The sequence below is a fragment of the Euprymna scolopes genome, chromosome 43 (genome assembly GCF_053919585.1).
Source record: "Euprymna scolopes isolate OS-2025 chromosome 43, ASM5391958v1, whole genome shotgun sequence".
Classification (NCBI taxonomy): Eukaryota; Metazoa; Mollusca; class Cephalopoda; order Sepiida; family Sepiolidae; genus Euprymna; species Euprymna scolopes.
This window is the reverse complement of record NC_136524.1, coordinates 30675328-30694751: the sequence shown is the minus strand read 5'-3', so window position 1 is coordinate 30694751 and position 19424 is coordinate 30675328. Positions and strand designations below refer to the sequence as shown.

At 28.5% G+C, this 19424-nt stretch overlaps 1 protein-coding gene across 2 annotated transcripts in view; it reads right to left on the bottom strand.

Moving 5' to 3' along the window:
* Positions 1 to 12125: 12125 nt before the first annotated feature.
* The window catches only part of LOC145268265 (scaffold protein ILK-like), a 95194-nt gene continuing 87895 nt past the window's right edge, over positions 12126 to 19424 (bottom strand). The window contains exons 11-12 of one of the 2 annotated variants that reach the window (XM_080123626.1): positions 16138 to 16268; positions 12126 to 12424 (exon numbers count right to left, since the gene is read on the bottom strand). In XM_080123626.1, coding sequence (XP_079979752.1) covers positions 12272 to 12424; positions 16138 to 16268 — 284 coding nt within the window. In that variant the 3' untranslated portion in view covers positions 12126 to 12271. The remainder of the gene's footprint in view (positions 12425 to 16137; positions 16269 to 19424) is intronic. The other variant, XM_080123625.1, reaches the window with a different exon arrangement.

Below are 19424 nucleotides of genomic sequence, written 5' to 3'. Positions count from 1 at the left end.
TCTAGTCATCACTTTGAAATATCACTCGCAAATTGCAACTACTTCACTGGCTATGTAGAGCCCTGTATAATTACAGTTCCAATGCATTTCAGCGTTTAAACAAAAAAACATGTACTTACATGTCATGTCAAAATTAGTAAAAATTCCAAAAAGTGATCGAGTAGAAAAATTATTACAAGTAAAAAATAAAATGTATCAAATTGTAGTTTTAGCATAAATGTTAATAAAAAGTTGATACTTGTACAGTTTAATCAAGACATTAAAAATGAAAATATGGAAAAAAGTTATATTGTACGTATCCGTTTTGACATGAAGATCTCCAAAAATAATTTCACTTACTTTGATTGAGTAGTTTTTTTTTACAGCGGAAAAACACGTTTTTATGAGAGCGCGTTGAAGGCAGACATCTTGAATTTGTTTTAAATTTTTGTTTGGATTTTAGAAACGACACAGGAGATAACTCCAGTTAAAGTGCCGACACTCCCTCCCCATCTTTAATACTAGCTTTTCTTCCTAAAAATCAAATCTTTTGCTTGGTATCATAACAAATTGTTTTGTTCGCTGTAAAAAAAAGAAACTACTTGATAAAATTAAGTGGAACTTTTTTTTTTTTTTTCGGATAACTTCATTCCATAACAGATACATACAATTTAAACTTTTTTTTTTTTTTTTTTTTTTTTCAATATTTTCATTTTTTAATGTCTTGACTAAACTGTACAAGTACCAAAAAGTTCTTAAAATCCAGGGTAGGTAACTGCAGTCTATGACTATTAAAATCTGACATTTTGAAATAAAAAATAATGGATTGCTAATATCTGTTTCTTTTTGACTTTTTGTTAAAAGTTATACTAGCAGATCTTCTAATGAATCATTTCTTTGAATTTTTAGAATTTTTACTAATTTCAACATCACATGTAAATATGTAATAGTGTTTTTACTTAAAAGGCATATTTTTGATATCTAATTATATAGCAGAGCATCAAGAAAAGAAAAAAAAAACGCAAAGAAGAAACATTACTTAAAGTTTTTGGGATTCAACTGAATAAAAAAACAAACAAACAAAAATGTTAAAAATGTTTTATTAAATTCATATTTAAAATTTTGTGGTAGTTATTTATTTTTTTTCACAGGCATAATAAATTGATAACAATAAACAGCAGTGTTATGAATATAAAGAAAATATGCGTTTCCTTTTTAAGGAACCAAATGATGAAGCAAAAGAAAAAAAAACATTCATTTTCTATCTTAAAACTTTTTAAAATTAAAATTGAAAACAAATTTAATTAAAATTTAAAATAAGATTTGATTAAAATGTAAAAAAAAAGAAGATTTATTAAAATAAAAAAAAACATTGATTTAATTACAATTAAAATTAAAAAAAAAAAACAAGATCTAATTAAAATTTATAGAACAGAAGATAAAAATAGATTTATTAAAATTTAATTGAAATAAAAAAAATGATTAAAAAAAATGATTAAACTAAAATAAAAGTATTAAAGGAGAATGTTGATAAACGTTCATAGGCTTAAAACAACTAAACTAATGTGGAATAACTTTTTTTTATCTCAACTACAAATGATAAGCAGGGATTTTAAAGTTGATATATATAAGTATATTTTATGTTCTCATCTTGAGTGTTATTGTCACAATGTTCCGGTTGATGTAAACTCCAACCTTCTTCAGGTATATCTTGTCAAACTTGGAATCTTTCTGATGAACGGAGGAATCTGCACAAAATTTCAAATAGAACCCTTTTATTTAATCCACGAGGCTAACATGCACTCGTTTCCTCAATCATGACCGAGTATTGTATCTTTGAGTATTATCCGCACTGAGGGTTGACCCTTCAACCTCCAGAAAAGTGTAACGTTACAACTGAATTTTACCAAGTACTTTATGGCACAGACAATTCTTGTATTAATTTTGGGAACCTTGAATGAAAACATGCTATTCATGTGGATTAAGTAAAGAGTCTTGTTTGAAATTCCATACAGATTCCGGAGCTTAACAGAAAGATTCCAGAGTTGGATAAGACACACCCGAAGAAGCTTGGAGGTCACATTGACCAAAACAGTGTGAAAATAACATTCAAGATGAGAACAGTAGTCCAAAGAATCCAAAAAGAATGAAGAATCAATCCATATCTAAATAATTCAGAAAAGTATATTTTAGTATATAAATGTATTTATTGCTAATAAATTTTTTTTTTTTTTCAAAAAGAAAACATTATCACAAAGTTTTCTAAACTGAAATTTTTTTTTTTTTTAAATAATAAAAAAAAAAAAAATGTTTGTTGCTTATGTTTTCGGTAGTGTTGGGACAATAAATCAGAACCAGAATCTGGAATTGGAATTAGAAAAATTTGTGACTCTTTTCCAGTGCCCAAAACGATTCTTTTCTAAGTTCTTTTTTTTTTTTTTTTTTTTTTTTTACTTTTTTGTTTGTTTAAAATTTAATTTTCCATTGCTGGTACTAATGATAAAATGATAAATATTTATTAATTTTAAAAGACCAGTAAAACTAAAATCAATATATTCCACCATAAATGTATCGTTTATGTTTGTGAAAATATATGCACATATTACATGGGATTTTACTGTAATCCAGAATAAAAACAAACTCTATAGCTAATATTTCTATAGTTCCCATATTTAAAAGTTTTAAAATTGGAATCAGAATCAGTAATTGTAAATGGAATCAGGGGGAAAAATATCGGAATCCATTCCATCACTAGTTTTTTGGCATCACAAATAAATGAAAGAATCAAATTGTTTGTTAATTCGTTTTGAATTTGCATGAAATAAAATATGAGATAACTGAAAATTTTATTAGCATTAAATCAGTCTTTTTTGCAGAAATCGATTTCTCAAAATAAAAATTACAAAAAAAAACAAATAAATAAAAAAAAAACTTTAACAGTAATAAAAATTTCAGTTAATTTATTTCAATCTCTAACATGCATTATTTCAACTGAAACAGGATTTTTTTATTTTTTACTTAAGAAATGCAAATGCCTATGTGTAACTTACTTGGTATAATTACATTTACATAAATAATAAAATGCGTAATAAAAGTTGAGGCATAAAAGTTACATATAAATTTATTATATCATCAGATTAAAAAGGAATGAATAAGAGGGAAAAGCCTCTCTAGGCCATGGCATTTCGAAACTAAACGCATCTCACCAGAAGAGAAGGGTCATAAATATACAAAATGTAAAATATAGATAAAGAACTGGCTTCATAACATTTAGATTCGGGCAGATCAAAGTGTAGTATCTGTTCTTCAGATACTGCACTTCAATTTCTGGTTCTCTGTTAGTGGAGGAGAAATCTTTCACGACTGAGACAATTTTTATTTTTGTTCCTTTTCTCCACATTAAAAAACGACCCTGGTGTCTAACTCTGTCCCGTGGGGATGCATTGTAAATAGGAATATTTAGATTGGAAATGAAGGAAGTATATATTAATATATGTTAAAGTAGGTACAAAATACAAGAATAAAAACTTTGAAATATGAAAATAAAAATATTAAAATATAACTAAGAGGAAAGAGTTAAGCATATGCAGTAAAGATATATTCTTTGATGACTTCATAGTAATATATATATATATATATATATATATATATATATATAAGTGTTGGGATGATTAATCGGAATCGGAAAATCAGAGATTTTTAGGGTGTCAGAATTGGTATTGGAATTAAAAAATTTTTTAGCCTATTTTCCGATGCTAAAACCGATTCCTTAAATTATCTTTTTTATTTGATTTTGGTTTAAGAAACATCTTCCACTGCTTGTAGCAATAATAAAATAATAAATATTTATTGGTTTAAACTTCCAGTAAGACTAAAATCTCTAGATCACCCCGTCACAAGTGTGTTTTTATGTTTGAGAAAATATAGGGACATTTAAGATGTGCTTTTTTACGGTAATCGGGACAAAATAACACTTTTTATAGTTAAATATTTAGAGATTTATAAAGAATCGGAATCAGTAATTGCATCCAAATCGGGAATAATATTAGAATCGTCCCATTATCAATATATATATATATATATATATATATATATATATATAATTAAATAAGGCAAAAAAACAATATTCTCTCAAAAGTGTTCAATACATTATGTAGAGCTATTATACATAAAATTATATAAACATCAGAAAAAAACCCAACGTGGATTAATCTACGTTTCAACTCTGTTAATCGTCTCCTTAAGTGTTCATGCATAAAATGATTAAACAAAAGGCTAATATACTAAATAAACCAAAAAAAATAGTAAAATGAAATAAGAAATAAAAATAAAAGACAACATTTTAGAATAAAAACGTTATTAGCATATTTATTTTAAAATTTTTTATGTTTATTTTATGTCTAACTTTTCATTTAATCATTTTAAGTCAGTCTTGAAACTCTGAGGAGACGATTAATATCATTGAAACAGATTAATTCAAATCATATTTTTCTGGTATTTATATAATTTCGCATTATATATATTTATTGATATAAACAAATTTACATGGTCTTGACACTGGACACGCTAATATTTTGGACAAATGGACAGCTAAAACCAGAAGTCCTTGTCAGGTGACTTAACAAATGGTTGCAACATGTCTAAAACATTAGCATGTCCAGTGTTGCGACCATGTAAATTTGTTTAGATTAATAAATATATATCTTGCTCTTTTTTTATTGAGCACTCTTGTTAAATTCATTAGTTATTACTCTTGAATACCTTTAACTTGGTATGTATGTATATATATATATATATATATATATATATATATATATATGTGTGTGTGTGTGTGTGTGTGTGTTGGTAATAATTTAAAAAAAAAGTTTCATTTGTATTGTTAAATATAGTTTTTAAGGTCTATCACTTTCTCATAGTATATTTTGTGTGCGTACGATAAAATATTTTGGGGCTTATTTAGAATTACACTTATTTATAAAAAAAAATACAAAAAAAAAATCTGCTGTATGTATTTGTCACGGACGAAAACGTCATATTTCAAAAGTCACATAAATTGATCAAGTCATTTTTTTTTTTTTAATTCAGAAAATAAAAGTTTAGGTTTTTTAGTGATTTTAATAATAAATTATAGCCATCATAAGACTGATTTTAATAATTCGAATGGAGTTGTCTACCTATATTTATACATCATAGCCTATTAAATTACTGTCTCACTGCGTTATAAAATTTTCTTAGTAAAATAAAAAAAATTAATCAATTTGTGATTTTTGGAATATGACATCTTCATCCTGTAATGAGTATGTAGATCATGAATTTTTTTTTTTTTCTGTATTTTTGTTTTTTTTAAATAAGTGTAATTTTAAATAAACATATACTTTTTTTTCTGGAAGGAGTTTTGATTTAAGCAATTTTGAGACATATTTCTAAGGCCACAAATTCAAATATTTATGTCATTTTTTTTTTTTTTTTTTTTTGCAGAGATTCATGTGATAAAAGGTAGGAGAAATTCCAATAAAAATACAAAATATTTTTATATTTAGACTGTAAAATAAATCAAAATAAATGATTTCTCCCTGAAATTTAACGATTTTGAAAACAGGAACGGATTTTATATGATTTTTTAATAAGATTTTATAAAATTGGCAGGAATTATAGAATGCCTTGTTTATTGCAACAGAGGTAAGTATAAAAAATAAAATTTTTTACGATTTTCTTTGTCTGATTTTTGTAGTCGTACTCATAGTTAATTTTTTTTGTACTCCAATTCTTCTTCTTCTTCTTTTTTGTTTACATAATTTATTAAAATCGTGGGTGTTCAAAAGTCTAAACTTTTTGTTTTGTTATTTATATCATCATCACCCCCCCCCCCTCATTACGACTGGGTATAAAACAAATGATGAACCATTTCTGAATAGGTCCATAACTGATAACAATAAGTAATGCTGAAACCAACTTCACTGAAAATAATAAGCAACTATACATTAGGAAATTATTTCAAAGTACATCAGGTGTTTAAGAAGTACATGTGCTTAAAAAATACATCATGTGTTCATGAAAAAACAAAACAACAAAAAAAATACGAACAAACATATTTTGATACACCAGGAGAATGTAATTAATAAGAGAATGTAGATGAAAAAAAGTTGTCACTATGATAATGTTTGAAATAAGAGGTTAAGGTAGTTTGCTTGAAGTATTGTTTTGTATGTATATAAAGGTAATTTAAATTTCTAGAAGGCAGTACACTGCAGAGGTGTAATGGATCAACACAAAATGAAGCAAATTAATAAAATAATAAATTATGATAGAATAAGCTATGCAGATTCAGCTTCATTAATACAATATATCTGTCAATCGTTTACTTGAATTGTATATACCAATCGTAATGGATTAAAAAATCATTCTAATAAATAAAGTTTTTTTTATAATGAAAAAAAAATCTTTTTTTCTTATATAAATTTTGTTAATTTAGAAAAAAAGTTCAAGCTCAATGAATGCCTTTTTATTGGGTTCCAGAACATATACAGTGTAATATAATAATTCTCCAAGTTTAAAATATCAAGTTTTCTCAGTTGGTTGTTTATTACTTTTCAAAAGGATATCCATTAAAATATTGTTTTATATTGCGGCTAAAAAGTCTACAAAATTATGTTATTGCTGCATATTTAACCAAGTACTTGTCAGTTGTTTAACTTAAAAAACTTAACTTACATAGTTCATGTAACTGACACATTCTGCCGTTCCTTTTCAGTTATGAAGATTATGTGATATCATTACATAAACCCGGTGGAAATTCTCTGGATTTTTATCCTCTAACAACATGTCATGCAGTAAAAGTTGAGTGTTGAACTCAGTACTAAATTTTAATTCCAGAGAAGTTACGAATGGAGACATTTTCCAACATTCCCAAACCCTCAATATCCAAAGTAATTACATTTTTTCTTGAAATCTGAAGATTCATTTGTATATAAAATTTATGCCTTATATGTTTCTTTTTTTTTTTTTTTTTTTTTTTATAAATGTCTCGTTTGTATTCACTATTGATGAAACGGCCATAAGTTTAGAAGATAAAGAACAATTTTGCATTTTTATGAGATTTTATGTTTTTTGTATATGTGTGTGTGTGTGTGTGTGTGTGTGTGTGTGTGTGTGTGTTTCTTTTATTTTTTTCTTATACAGAGCATTAAATATTTTGTTTCAGATTTCAATGAGACTTAAATTATTGATAAATGATGCAAAATTTTCCTGATTCTAAAAACTGGAGCAAATTTTGTTCATTTTGAAAGACACTCTTAACCACATGAACTCAACATTTTTCTAAGACAATAACTTCAGGCATATAAGCTCTATTTTCAAACAGTTTCAGTATGTGGCATGTTTTTGATTCCTTTGAAATATCTGGTGGTATGACTGCTAACACTTATCAAGGGGGCACAATAGTGTCTCAGAAATAAGAAGTCATCCTGGAATCGGTATTCCACCTAGTGCTTAATACCCCACCTACTCCTATGGAGAATACTACTTTAATGAAATACTTATAGAATAATAACATTTACCCCCATCCCTGCAAATAATTGAATAGAACTGTATTTTAAATAATGTCTGTATTTTTTTTTAATAAAAAAGATATGTAAATATTATGTTGTTAGTTGTTTTTAGTAGTTAAAATTATAAATATAAAATGAGAGGATAATAAAGAGATTGAAAAAGCCGACGATTCGTTTTCATTGTTTGCAGAAAATATTGTTATCTTGAATTAAATGATGCATAAGATGATTTCTTAGTTGTGTCACCTTATGACAATTATATTTCCAAAACAAATACATATCTTAGAGAGAGAGGGAAAAAGAGAGAGTGGGAAAGAAAGAGAGAGAGGGGGAGAGGGAGGAAAGCGAAAGAGATACTCAGAAAGAAGGACAGAAAGAGTTTTTTTTATTTATTTTTGCCTCACCTTTCTCTCTCAAAAATATGTTTCAGAAAATAGCAATAGTAATAATAATAATAATAATAATAATAATAATAATAATAATAATAATAGTAATAATAATAATGAACAAGTAGATAAAAATAAAAACTACATTACAATCAACAATGAATTAAACAAAAAAAATTTTTAGCCAAAAAAAAAATTATGAATTCATAATTTGCAGCAATAAAAGTTATTATATACTCAGATCTTACTTGTGTATGCGTATTAATAGATTTCAGATATCCAACAAAATATTAGACAAAAAAAAAAAAAAATCGAGGAGGGGGGGGCAATAGATATGAAAAATATATTTAACATATTGCTGCTATTACACAAAAAGGAAATAAAATGACATTTTTATATTATTTAAACAACGTTAGACAATATAAATAATTATTTTTCAATAAAGCAAGAAAAAAATTGTTCTAAATTATCTCCCTTGTTTACTCACTATAAAAAAGAAAAAAAATTATTGCAATTAGAGATTGACGTGTTGGAAATTTAAGGCGACCTCTGAATAAAACAAGTCCTCTGACATAACAATTACATATTGTCTTTGACTCCTTTTAAATATTTGATAAGAAACAAATTTTTGTTTTAATGCATGTAAGGAACTTTGGTGATCCTGTATTGACTCTGAATGCATAGTGTGTCTAATATTTCTACTTTATATATTAAATCGGTTATAGTCAGATAGCATACTTCCTAATTTCCGGCATAGCACTACTGGTGACAAGGCAAATCAGTTACTTTACTTTTTCTCTCACACCTATATCTTCCCTGTGCATGTACTCTTTTTTTTTAATGTTTTTCCGATCTTTCTTTTTTTATTTAATAATCATTGAAAAGTTTTTTTGGTCATATTTTAATTAAGAATTATTGAAATAATTTATTATAAATTTATCTATATATTAACAGAATAACGTGTGTGTTATTTATTTTGTGTGTTACGCTCACATCCGAGTCACTCATTATTTAATTATGTATTTCCATTTCTTGTAATAAATAATTTTACCAAGAATTCTTCATAAGTTTCGGTTTCAATTATAGCTGATGGCACTCAAGTCATTTATTTTTTTATAAATAATTTTACCAAGAATTATTCATAAGTTTTGGTTTTAATTATAGCTGATGGCACTTCAGTAATTAATTTTTTTTATAAATTATTTTATCAAGAATTCTTATAAGTTTTGATTTTGGTTTCGATTATAACTGAAGGAACTCAAGTATTTTATATATATATATATATATATATATATATATATATATATATATATATATATATATATTCCTTAAGTTTTAGTTTCGATTCAAGCTGATGCACCCAAGTCATATGGATATATTTTTTATTTTTAAAAATCGCAACTTTATAACATATTAAAATCGATAGAACATTAACTCTATAATAATATATACGAAATCTGCAAGAATTAAAATATCATATTTAAGCGTACTTTATGACTGGGCTACGCTGAGTGTCCTTGCTAGCTTAGATAAATACTTTTGCAGTTTTAACAAAAGAGCTACAATAATAGTGTCCCCATTTACGTTGAACATATATAGAATGCCAACATCAATCAATATTATATAGGAATTTCCACAGGTCCTGCTAGTTTTTATAATTTCATAAACATGTATTTCTTATAAAATTTCAAATGAAATAACTTTTTTTTTTTTTTAATTTTGTTATTAAAAGTGCAAATAAAGACTAATTGTGTTATTTTTATCTTTTTTATAATTTTGTTCATTTTTATTGTTTACTTTTCAATAATGTTATTTTCTTCTATTTTATTTCAATAAATCGCTTCACAATAGAAATGCTGAAGAACAATAAAAGTGAAGGAATTGATTTGCCTTGTCACCACTTCCTGTAGCAGCCATGCCGGAAGTTAGGAAGTAGGTTAACTCACTATAACCAATACTTTAAATCGCCAATAAGTCTCCTTGTGCTTCTATGCATGAATTTTATTAGTCTAGAGTTAACAGATCACAATTATTGGATGACCAAAAGCCACACCCATATATGCGAAGTGACAAGCAAAGAATGAAGACCAAACTGTGTATAGAAAAGACTTTAATAATGTCCTTTTTTTATATTTTATTTCAATAAATCGCTTCACAATAGAAATACTAAAGAACAATAAAAGTGAAGGAACTGATTTGCCTTGCCATTGCTTCTGATAGCAGCCACGCAGGGAAATAAGGAAGTATGTTAGCTGACTATAACCATTAAATCCAACTTCAAAGACAGACATAAGAACAGAGCTCGTTTGTAACCTAATGACTACCTACGAAAGCAATTTTTTTAAATTTTTTATTCGGGATATCAGTGGTTATACACACATTATTTTGGCGGAGTGATAAAAACAAATAACACTCTTATTAATGACGTGTTTAATACATAATAGAAAATTAAACACTTATATGTTATATATGATGGTGCGTTACTAATGTCTATAGTATACGTAATAGTAGACATTAGTAAAAATAGTATAAAATGTATTACACTACACGTGTGGGTTAGAGGAATCCTAACAAATGTTCCATGGTACTATTTTAAAGCAACTTATGGGTATTTTTAAACATAGTTTAAACAAACAAATAAATGTTACTAAAGGCAAGATAATTTATTTTTCTACATATTATTAGTTTATTTGTGTGTAACATATTTTAAAGAGTTTTTTTTTTTTAGTTTAAAACAAACCGAGTATCTGTTCAGTTAGAATGAAAAAAAAACAACAAAAAACATGTCTGCCATAAAGCATGGACGAGGACCCTTGATAATCGTTCAAAATCTAAAATTAAAAAAATCACTGATAGAAATACATTTAATAAATGTCATCAATCATGCAAAAATCTAACGGTCTACCAGCATTTTGTTTAATTTTCGATTTTTGATTGATTATTGAGGCTCCTCTTGCAATATTTATGATAGGCATGTTTTTGTCGCTAAACAGTAGACATTGTTTTGAATAAAAAAACTCTTTAAAATAAGTTAAAACACACAAAAGAAACTTACTCAGGTAAGTAAAAGAGTAAATTGTCTTGCATTTAATAACATTTATTTGTTGTGTATATTTTGTTTTACCTCTTTTTTTTTTTAGGTATAGTTAAAAAAAACAAAAAAAAACACTATAAATTATTATTGGATAAAACTATTATATTTACTGTTTCTTTTTTTTACTTTTGAAATTTAAAAAAGTTTTTTTTCTTTTTTTTTTTTTTTTTGAAAAAAAGAGGTACTTCTCGAAAATATCAAAGACATTTTACCATTACGGTTATATTTAAATAGGAAGTTCATGTATTTACTGATTTGTATATGTGAAAAAAAAAATATTAAAATAAATAAATAGATATACAAATACAGTTATATTGAAAAATAAGTTTGTACTTACCGATTTATATATGTGAATGATTTTGAAAAAAAATAAATAAAATTAAAAAAAAATCGATATACAAAGATTTATAATCTTAAGACTTTTGTTTGTTCATTCGTTTGTTTGTTTTTGTTCATGTCACTTCAATACCTTGATATTCTACATTGCAAACAGCCTTCTTATACATTTACATACCATTAAACATGTTTTTATATAATGAGATGTTTTGAAGCAGTGCTGAGCACAATTTTTTAGGATTCCCCACACACTTAATATTAACCCAAATGTGTGTATACAATAGGAGTGTTTTCATCTGAGAATATATGCATTTATATATAACTTTGCATATAACCTGTATGCATAGATTTCATATATATATATATATATATATATATATATATATATATATGTATGTACTACTTATGAATAGACATATATATTCATATCTCCCAAAATTAGTTGTATAAGTATTTTTTTTTAAATCTTTGATACAAGTCCAGAATTCAACTTAATTAAAAAACAAAAATACAGAAAATTTTTTATAATGCTCATACCGGTCATGGAATGAAGATGTCACATTCCAAAAATCATGTAAATTGATAAAGTAGTTTTGTTTTTAACAGGAAACATCAAAGTTTATGAGTAAGCAAAAAGGGGCTGTCTCGTGTTGCCACCTTGGAAGAAAACAAGGGCAGATAATTCCATGATTAAAACTTGTAATGCTAACAATTTCATATTAATAGCTTAAAATCGTTTAAAAATGATTTTATTTATATAATAAAAAAAACTACTTTATGTGATTTTTGGAACAGAACATTTTTGTTCTATGACAGGTATGTACATTGTACAGATTTAAAAAAAAATTTTTTTAGGTTGAATTCTGGATAAGAACCCAATCTATTTCTTCAAATTTGTAAATTTTGGGAGTCAAATAAGATTTAAGGTCTTAACTAGAATGACGCATCTTTTCCAGCAGTGGAATAATCATATCAAACTTCGGACGACGGCCCGGCTCTTCATTCATGCAGATTTTAAGCAATCGGCTAATATGTTGTGAAATTCCAGGAGGAATGGTAATCCTCAGGTCTTCAAGAGTTATCTGAAAGTAATAATTTTTACAATAAAGGGTCAGAAATATCGACAAAATAGAAAAAGATATGTTTCATGGTTTGTGTTGAAAGTAAAACCTTGCTAGTGAGGATTATGAACATGCGTTAAATGGAGAGAAATGATATGAGAATGCGGTTTTTGTTTAGAATTCAACGTAATTAAAAAATAAATAAATAAAATAAATAAAGTAAAAATACAGAAAAATCTTTATGGTGTACATGCCTGTCATGGTACGAAAATGTCATATTCCAAAAAATCACAAACTGATCAAGTAGTTTCATTTTTTATAAAGAAAATCATCTTTAAACGATTTAAAGCGATTAATGTGAAACCTGTAGTATTACAAGGCTGATCTCATATTACTACGGACTTATCTATCTTGTTTTTTTTTCAAGATAGCGATTCGAGACAGTCTCTTTTTACTTACTCAAAAATATTGATTTTCTTAATTAAAAATAAATCTACTTGATCAATTTATGTGATTTTTGGAATATGACAAGTTAGTTTTGTGACAGGTACATACATCATAAAGATTTATATATATATATATATATATATATATATATATATATAAAAAGTGAAAGTGTCTGTCTGTCTGTGTACATTTCCCTACACAATAACTCTGTCAACTTTCAGTCTAAAAACTCAAAATTTGATATACAGGGTATTGAGATTTGAGAAAATCTTTGTAATCCATTTTCGGCCAGAAATTTGGCTGTCAAGGAGTCAAAGTTCAACGATTTGACCTTTGAGAATGCTACCAAACTCCTCCGACAATGTTGATTATAAACTATTGAAATTTTAGATATAGGTTCCTTGAACATGGATTTAACTTGATTTGAGCCCAAAACAATAAATGTTAAGGGGTCATAATAGGGGCCAAAGTTAAAAAAAAATTGACCTCTGTGGTTTCTACCAAATTACTCAGACAATTTCTGGTCTAAACATTTGAAATTTTACATAAAGGGTATTCAGAGATAGGGCAAGCTTTTTAATCGGTTTGGGTTGAAAATTTGAGCTACCAATACAGAAATGTATGCATGTTTGCATGTCCGTCTAAAACTTTCGACAGTGGTGACTGATTTTCACAAGATCAGTATCGTTTTGAAGCTCGACCCTTCAGACGACAAATACCGAAAAATTGGCTAAAAACATTAATTTCTTTACCCTCAACTGGACACTTTTCAACAGAGGGGAGTTGCTTTTTTCGCTGATATTTTCGAAAGTCATCCCCTCTTTTCGATTGTCTAGCCTGTCATTTTCGTTTTATCGGTGGTCATAACAGCAAAGACGTCTCCCTCCCGCCCCCGTTCTTTTCCTCCTTCGGATCACGGGTTTGAGCCTGCCTGCCTACTACAACTTTTTTTTTTTTTGCTCAACATACACCTCCAAACACCCGGGCAACGCCAGGCTGAAATGCTAGTATATAAATAAATAAAAATAGTGCAACATTGCTGGGTGATCACATCATTCAAACACGTCTCATTATACAGGGTGTTTCAAAAGTCTTGGGAACTTAACGATTTTTAATAACTTGTAATGTTCTCAAGACTTTTGAAACACCCTGTATATATATATATATATATATATCCCCGAACAATGAGAGGAGTTAAATCACAGATTAATTAATCTTGTGGTTTACAGTCATATAAAATATTGTTGGGAGGAAATATTTTTATATTAGACAATCCCAGCCAAATAAAAATTGTAGGATTTAAAGTCAAATTTTGTGAAGTAAAAATATAGAATTTTTCAAACAAAAATTCTTTTTTGTCTGAAACAAGGAATGCAATAAATTTGAAGTTATTTCCTTAATCGATAGATTTTCAATACTTGACTCATATTTTCAGAGGAAATGTATTTAGCAAAATAATCATTATGAACAGCCATAAATATTGCTATTTAACTCGTATATTGAAAATTAGAGTTAAAAAGATATTTTTGAAAAGAACATAGATAAGGACATTAATTTAAGGTCATCCAACACATGAACTGGCTTACTCAAGAAAAGGATACAGTAGTCCCTTTATAGGGTTCCAAGTGGTAATATGCCTTGTTTGGATTGAAAAGAGTAAATAAATAAAACATAAATGTTATTATAGCTGACATAAATTATTTGGTCCTGGATATGATCTTCAAGTCCAATGTAAACAAGTTCTTGATGAGCCGTTCCCCTTAAGTAATCCAATTTACCAAATTTCCACTACTAACGATTACTACGACATTGTTCCATTGATCACTACACACTTACTAACCCTTATCCTAATAACTCCTGGCCCTGTCGGTGGGGAATTAGAATACACCGACTGCCCCCCTGCAGAGGGTAAAAATCCCTCAATGGAGGTCCTGGATATGGCCTTAAACTATATCCAGTGGTGAGGCCTCAGCTTGCCACCCTTTAATTACCATTGCTCCCAGGTCCACTCTGACCCGGAGTGGTAGTACCTGTTAGGGTCCCAACTATGGGTTAAATAGAAACCGACTTGAAAACAACAAATATATTCTATTAAAAATTTTTTCTTAAATCTTTGGATTCGGCATTAAATAACTCGAAAAGGGTTGATATGCCGTAAAACAAAAACAACCAACCAACCAACCAACATAAATTATTTTCAAGGAATACAATTGGAAAATTTATCAAAATGCTTTGATTTATCTACTCATTTGCGTGCATTTAAAAAATTTAATACAAAATACGAGGGCCGTTCCAAAAGTAAAGCCTCCTATTTTTTGCTTTTAACTGAAAAAGTTGAAGAGCTATGAAGACGGGCATGCTACCATTAAAATGAGTGACCTTTTGTGATAGAAAATTTATTTTTCTATATAATCACCACCATTCTCAATGCACTTTTGCCAGCAATAAACAATGGCTGTGCATGGGTATCTGAAGCAAGGGTTGTTTAAAAAAAGCGGTCTCCTATTTATTTATTTTTTAACTCAAAAAAGTTTAACAGATATGAAGACGAGAATGGTACCATTAAAATGAGTGACCCTTTCTGCGCCAGAATTTATTTTTTTACATATTCTATTCTCAATGCACTTTTGCCAGAAATTCAATAACACATCTCTGCTTCTAACACACGTCCATGACAGAGGTTGCTTTCTTAGAGTCTTACACCACTAATATCTGTGACAGAGATGAACCTCTAGGTCATGAACGCATAAGTTCAGTTATCACAACAATGCAATTTGCAATCTTCTCTGATCCGTTTGGGCGGAATAGAAAAATAGGAGGCATTATTTTTGGAACGTTCTTCGTATTATTTATATCTCTATATGTATAAATAAAGTTAGGTATGTGCATATATGTTTATATATTACAATACTGATGCACTCTTTTTTTTTTAAGATTCTTATTGAGATGTCAGAAAATTTTCAGACAAATTTTTCTCTTTGTCAATTTTTTATGAAATGAAAAATCTGCTAGAGATATATCTATTAGTTTTCAAGGTATAATTTAGTTAAGGACATAAGTTATTATGCACTCACACATACACATTCTCAAATTATATTTAGGTGCTTGTGTAGTATAATGGAATTTAAAAAAATATATTTCGGGTAAAAATATTATGTACTTACCTGTCATGTTGAAATTAGTACAAATTACAAAAATTATTAAAAAAATGAGCAGAAGATCTGCTAGAACTATTATTATTATTATTATTTTTTTTTTTTTACAAAAAAGACAGATAGCAGTCTTACTTTCATTCCAATTTCCATAGGGGAAAGGTCAGCAAATGGGACTTCTCTGGTTTCCAATTCCCATAGAAGAATGGCATAACTCCACATGTCAGCAGCTTTTATATTGATTTCTTCAGGTTTTTTCTGCAGAGCTGAAAAATAAAAATTGGTTAAAATTTGAACAAAAAATATTTAGTTAAAAAAAAAAATGATTTAATTACAATCAAAATTAAAAAAAAAAAAGAACTAATTAAAATTTATAAAATAGAAAATAAAACCGATTTGATTAAAATTTAATTAAAATAAAAAAATGAATTACTAAAAAAAAAGACTAAGTTAAAATAAAAGTATTAAAGAAGACTTGAAAAACATTCACAGGCTCAAAAAAAAACAGTTTGTCATTGAATTAACACAACTAGTGTGGAATAACTTTTTATCTTAACTACAAATGATAAGCAGGGATTTTTTAAAGTTGATATAAGTATATTTTATGTTCTCATCTTGAGTGTTATTGTCACAATGTGTTGGCCGATGTAAGCTCCAACCTTCCTCAGGTGTATCTTGTCAAACTCGAGAATCTTTCTATTAAACTTTGGAATCTGGATAGAATTTTGAAAAAAAAAAAAAAAAAAAAAAAAAAAAAAAAACCTTTATTTAATTCACGAGGATATTATGCTCTTGTTCCATCAGCCATAATGGTAGAATTCCTAAATAATTCACAATTGTATTTTCTTGAGTGTCACCTGCATTGCGGATTAAACCTTCATCTTTCAGAAGAGTAACTTTACAACTGAATTTTATTTACCAAGTACTTCATCTACTATGCTAGGTGTCCTTGCAATTACTTAGAACTTCTACCCAGTCATGGCTGACGGAACGAGAGCATGCTACCCTGTGGATTCAACAAAATGTTCCGTTGAAAATTTTGTGTCGTTTCCAGAGTTTGACAAGATACACCTGAAGAAGGTCGGCGATTACACCGATCAAAACGTTGTGAAAATGACATTCAAGATGAGAAGAGTAGTCCGAAGAATCCAAATATAAATAACCAATCCTCATCTCAAAACTCCAGAACCATAAAAACAACTGTACAAAGATTATTTAAGCTATTACACCCCAGGATATCTAATTTTTTTTACTATGGAATCGACACTTTGTGAAATTACTTTTTAGTAATTACACAAAGTTTCGACTCAATAGTAAAGAATTAGTATACATAACATATAATGAAAAAACAAAAAAAAACAAAAAACAATGGCATAAAACTATGTTTAATGTTTTAAACAGATTTTTTCTCACGTTTTTTTCATGGCCGAAACCTTTTTAAATTAACTAAATGTTATGTTTCAAAGGATTACCTGTTCATTCAATGTCATTTATTATCTTTACAAAACATGGGTGTCCTTTTAAAATAATTAACTTCCACTCAAAAAATATATTCACAGATTTGAAATCCATTATTTATCTGAGTCATACAAGCAATATTAATTTGATTACATACAAATAATAAAAAAAAAAAGGGGGTGATGTTTGGGTTACCCATTAAGTCCCAGGGTATCTAAATTGCTTTGCTATTGAGTTGAAACTTTGTGTCATGACTAAAAATGGGTTAGAATACACAAATTAAAATGAAATATTGAAATTATTAAAAAATGAAATATTGACTCTCCTATAAATAGGACACTTTCCTATAAATAGAAATTATGACCCTCCTATAAATAGAAATTATTAGAAAATGAAATATTGACTCTCCTCCTATAAATAGGACACTGGGTATTGTTAAGAGAAATGGCTATACCCCCTCCCCCTCCTCTTTATTTGTGATATATATATATATATATATATATATATATATTAATCAAGCAGACAACCCCCCCCCTCTCATATCACAATCAGTCGTAGTTAAAGCGAGACTAGACGGGATGACCCAGTTTTCCGTGTTGTTATGGCAACAGTATATCGAGATGACACACCCCCACCCCAGCCTTGAGCGGATGTCATTGATACAACATCCCCATCCCCAACCGGTCTGGAAGCAAAGAAAAAGCGGGAAATTTAATCAGTCGGACTGAGAGCGCAGACGCGATCACACGCGTGGCGATTCTTCTCTTCAACCTATAGACACTGCGGCCCAGGTCGCATGGTGAAAAACACCAGTCGACTCACATCGCGCCAATAAGGAAACAATGGATATACCTTGGCACGAGATAGTTGGACTGAGATCGCACGGTGAAGAAAAAAACCCCAGTCGACTCACATCATGCCGATAAGGAGACAATGGTCATACTTTGGCACGTAATGGTTGGAATTTAAAAGTTAGTCATGAGAATTGCTTATCAACAAACAAAAGGGAAAGAAAAACGAAAAGCAAGAAACGAATATTAATGAAACTTCACGCCGTCGGAATACGGACCAGCAACTCCGGACAAAGGAAAGATAAGTACACTTTTCAAATTGTCCAACTCCCATCTCGTAGAAATAGCTAACTACGTTGAACTATTATGTGCCTCATATAAAAAGAAAAAGAAAGAGATAAAGAAGCAATTCTCTAAATAATTCTCCCCATCACTGGACCCTCCCTTTGGCCGGCCCATGAACAATCTATTATTGACTCCTAGAAAAAAAAAAGTAGTGAAAAGAGACAATCTTTATTTTCTTGAAATTTCTCATTATAACCCCCCCCCCTGGAACATTACTTATGCACCTCATTGATTTCCATTTGAAAAAGAAAAGGAAGGAAAAGAGAATAAGAGACGATATTCTTTGAACAATTATAAGTATCACATATCCCCCCCCCCTTTCTTTATCCCATAACATTGTCTGCATGATTTTTTTTGTTTGAATTATTGTCTTGTTGCCCTGTTTTGTTTTCCGTTATTTTCTCTCCAGCCTTGTTTTATAAATAAATTGTTGTGTTTATAACACTTATATAAATGCCGTCGTGTTCGTCATCATTTTTCGTTACCTTGCATTTGTTAACGTGAATGTCACCGAAGTATTCCACAACGATATCACTGATCCGAACTTGGACAGGTGCTATCTCGGCTGAATAACTTTCAGCTGGCACCCTATATTTATTTTTTTCAAGACGCGCTCTCGGTGTTGGAATCTTCTTAGGAGACCCCTACCCGAGGGTACCGTCACAGTATATGTGATATATTTTAGAAATCAAACAAAACAGTCCACACAAACAGGTACATTGCAATAAGTTAGTGGCTTACTATTGAAAAACTCGTATATATAAGTTCATACATGAATGAAAACAATTTTAGCAAATTTCAAAAGAATTTTTAAGAGGGTTCCAAAAT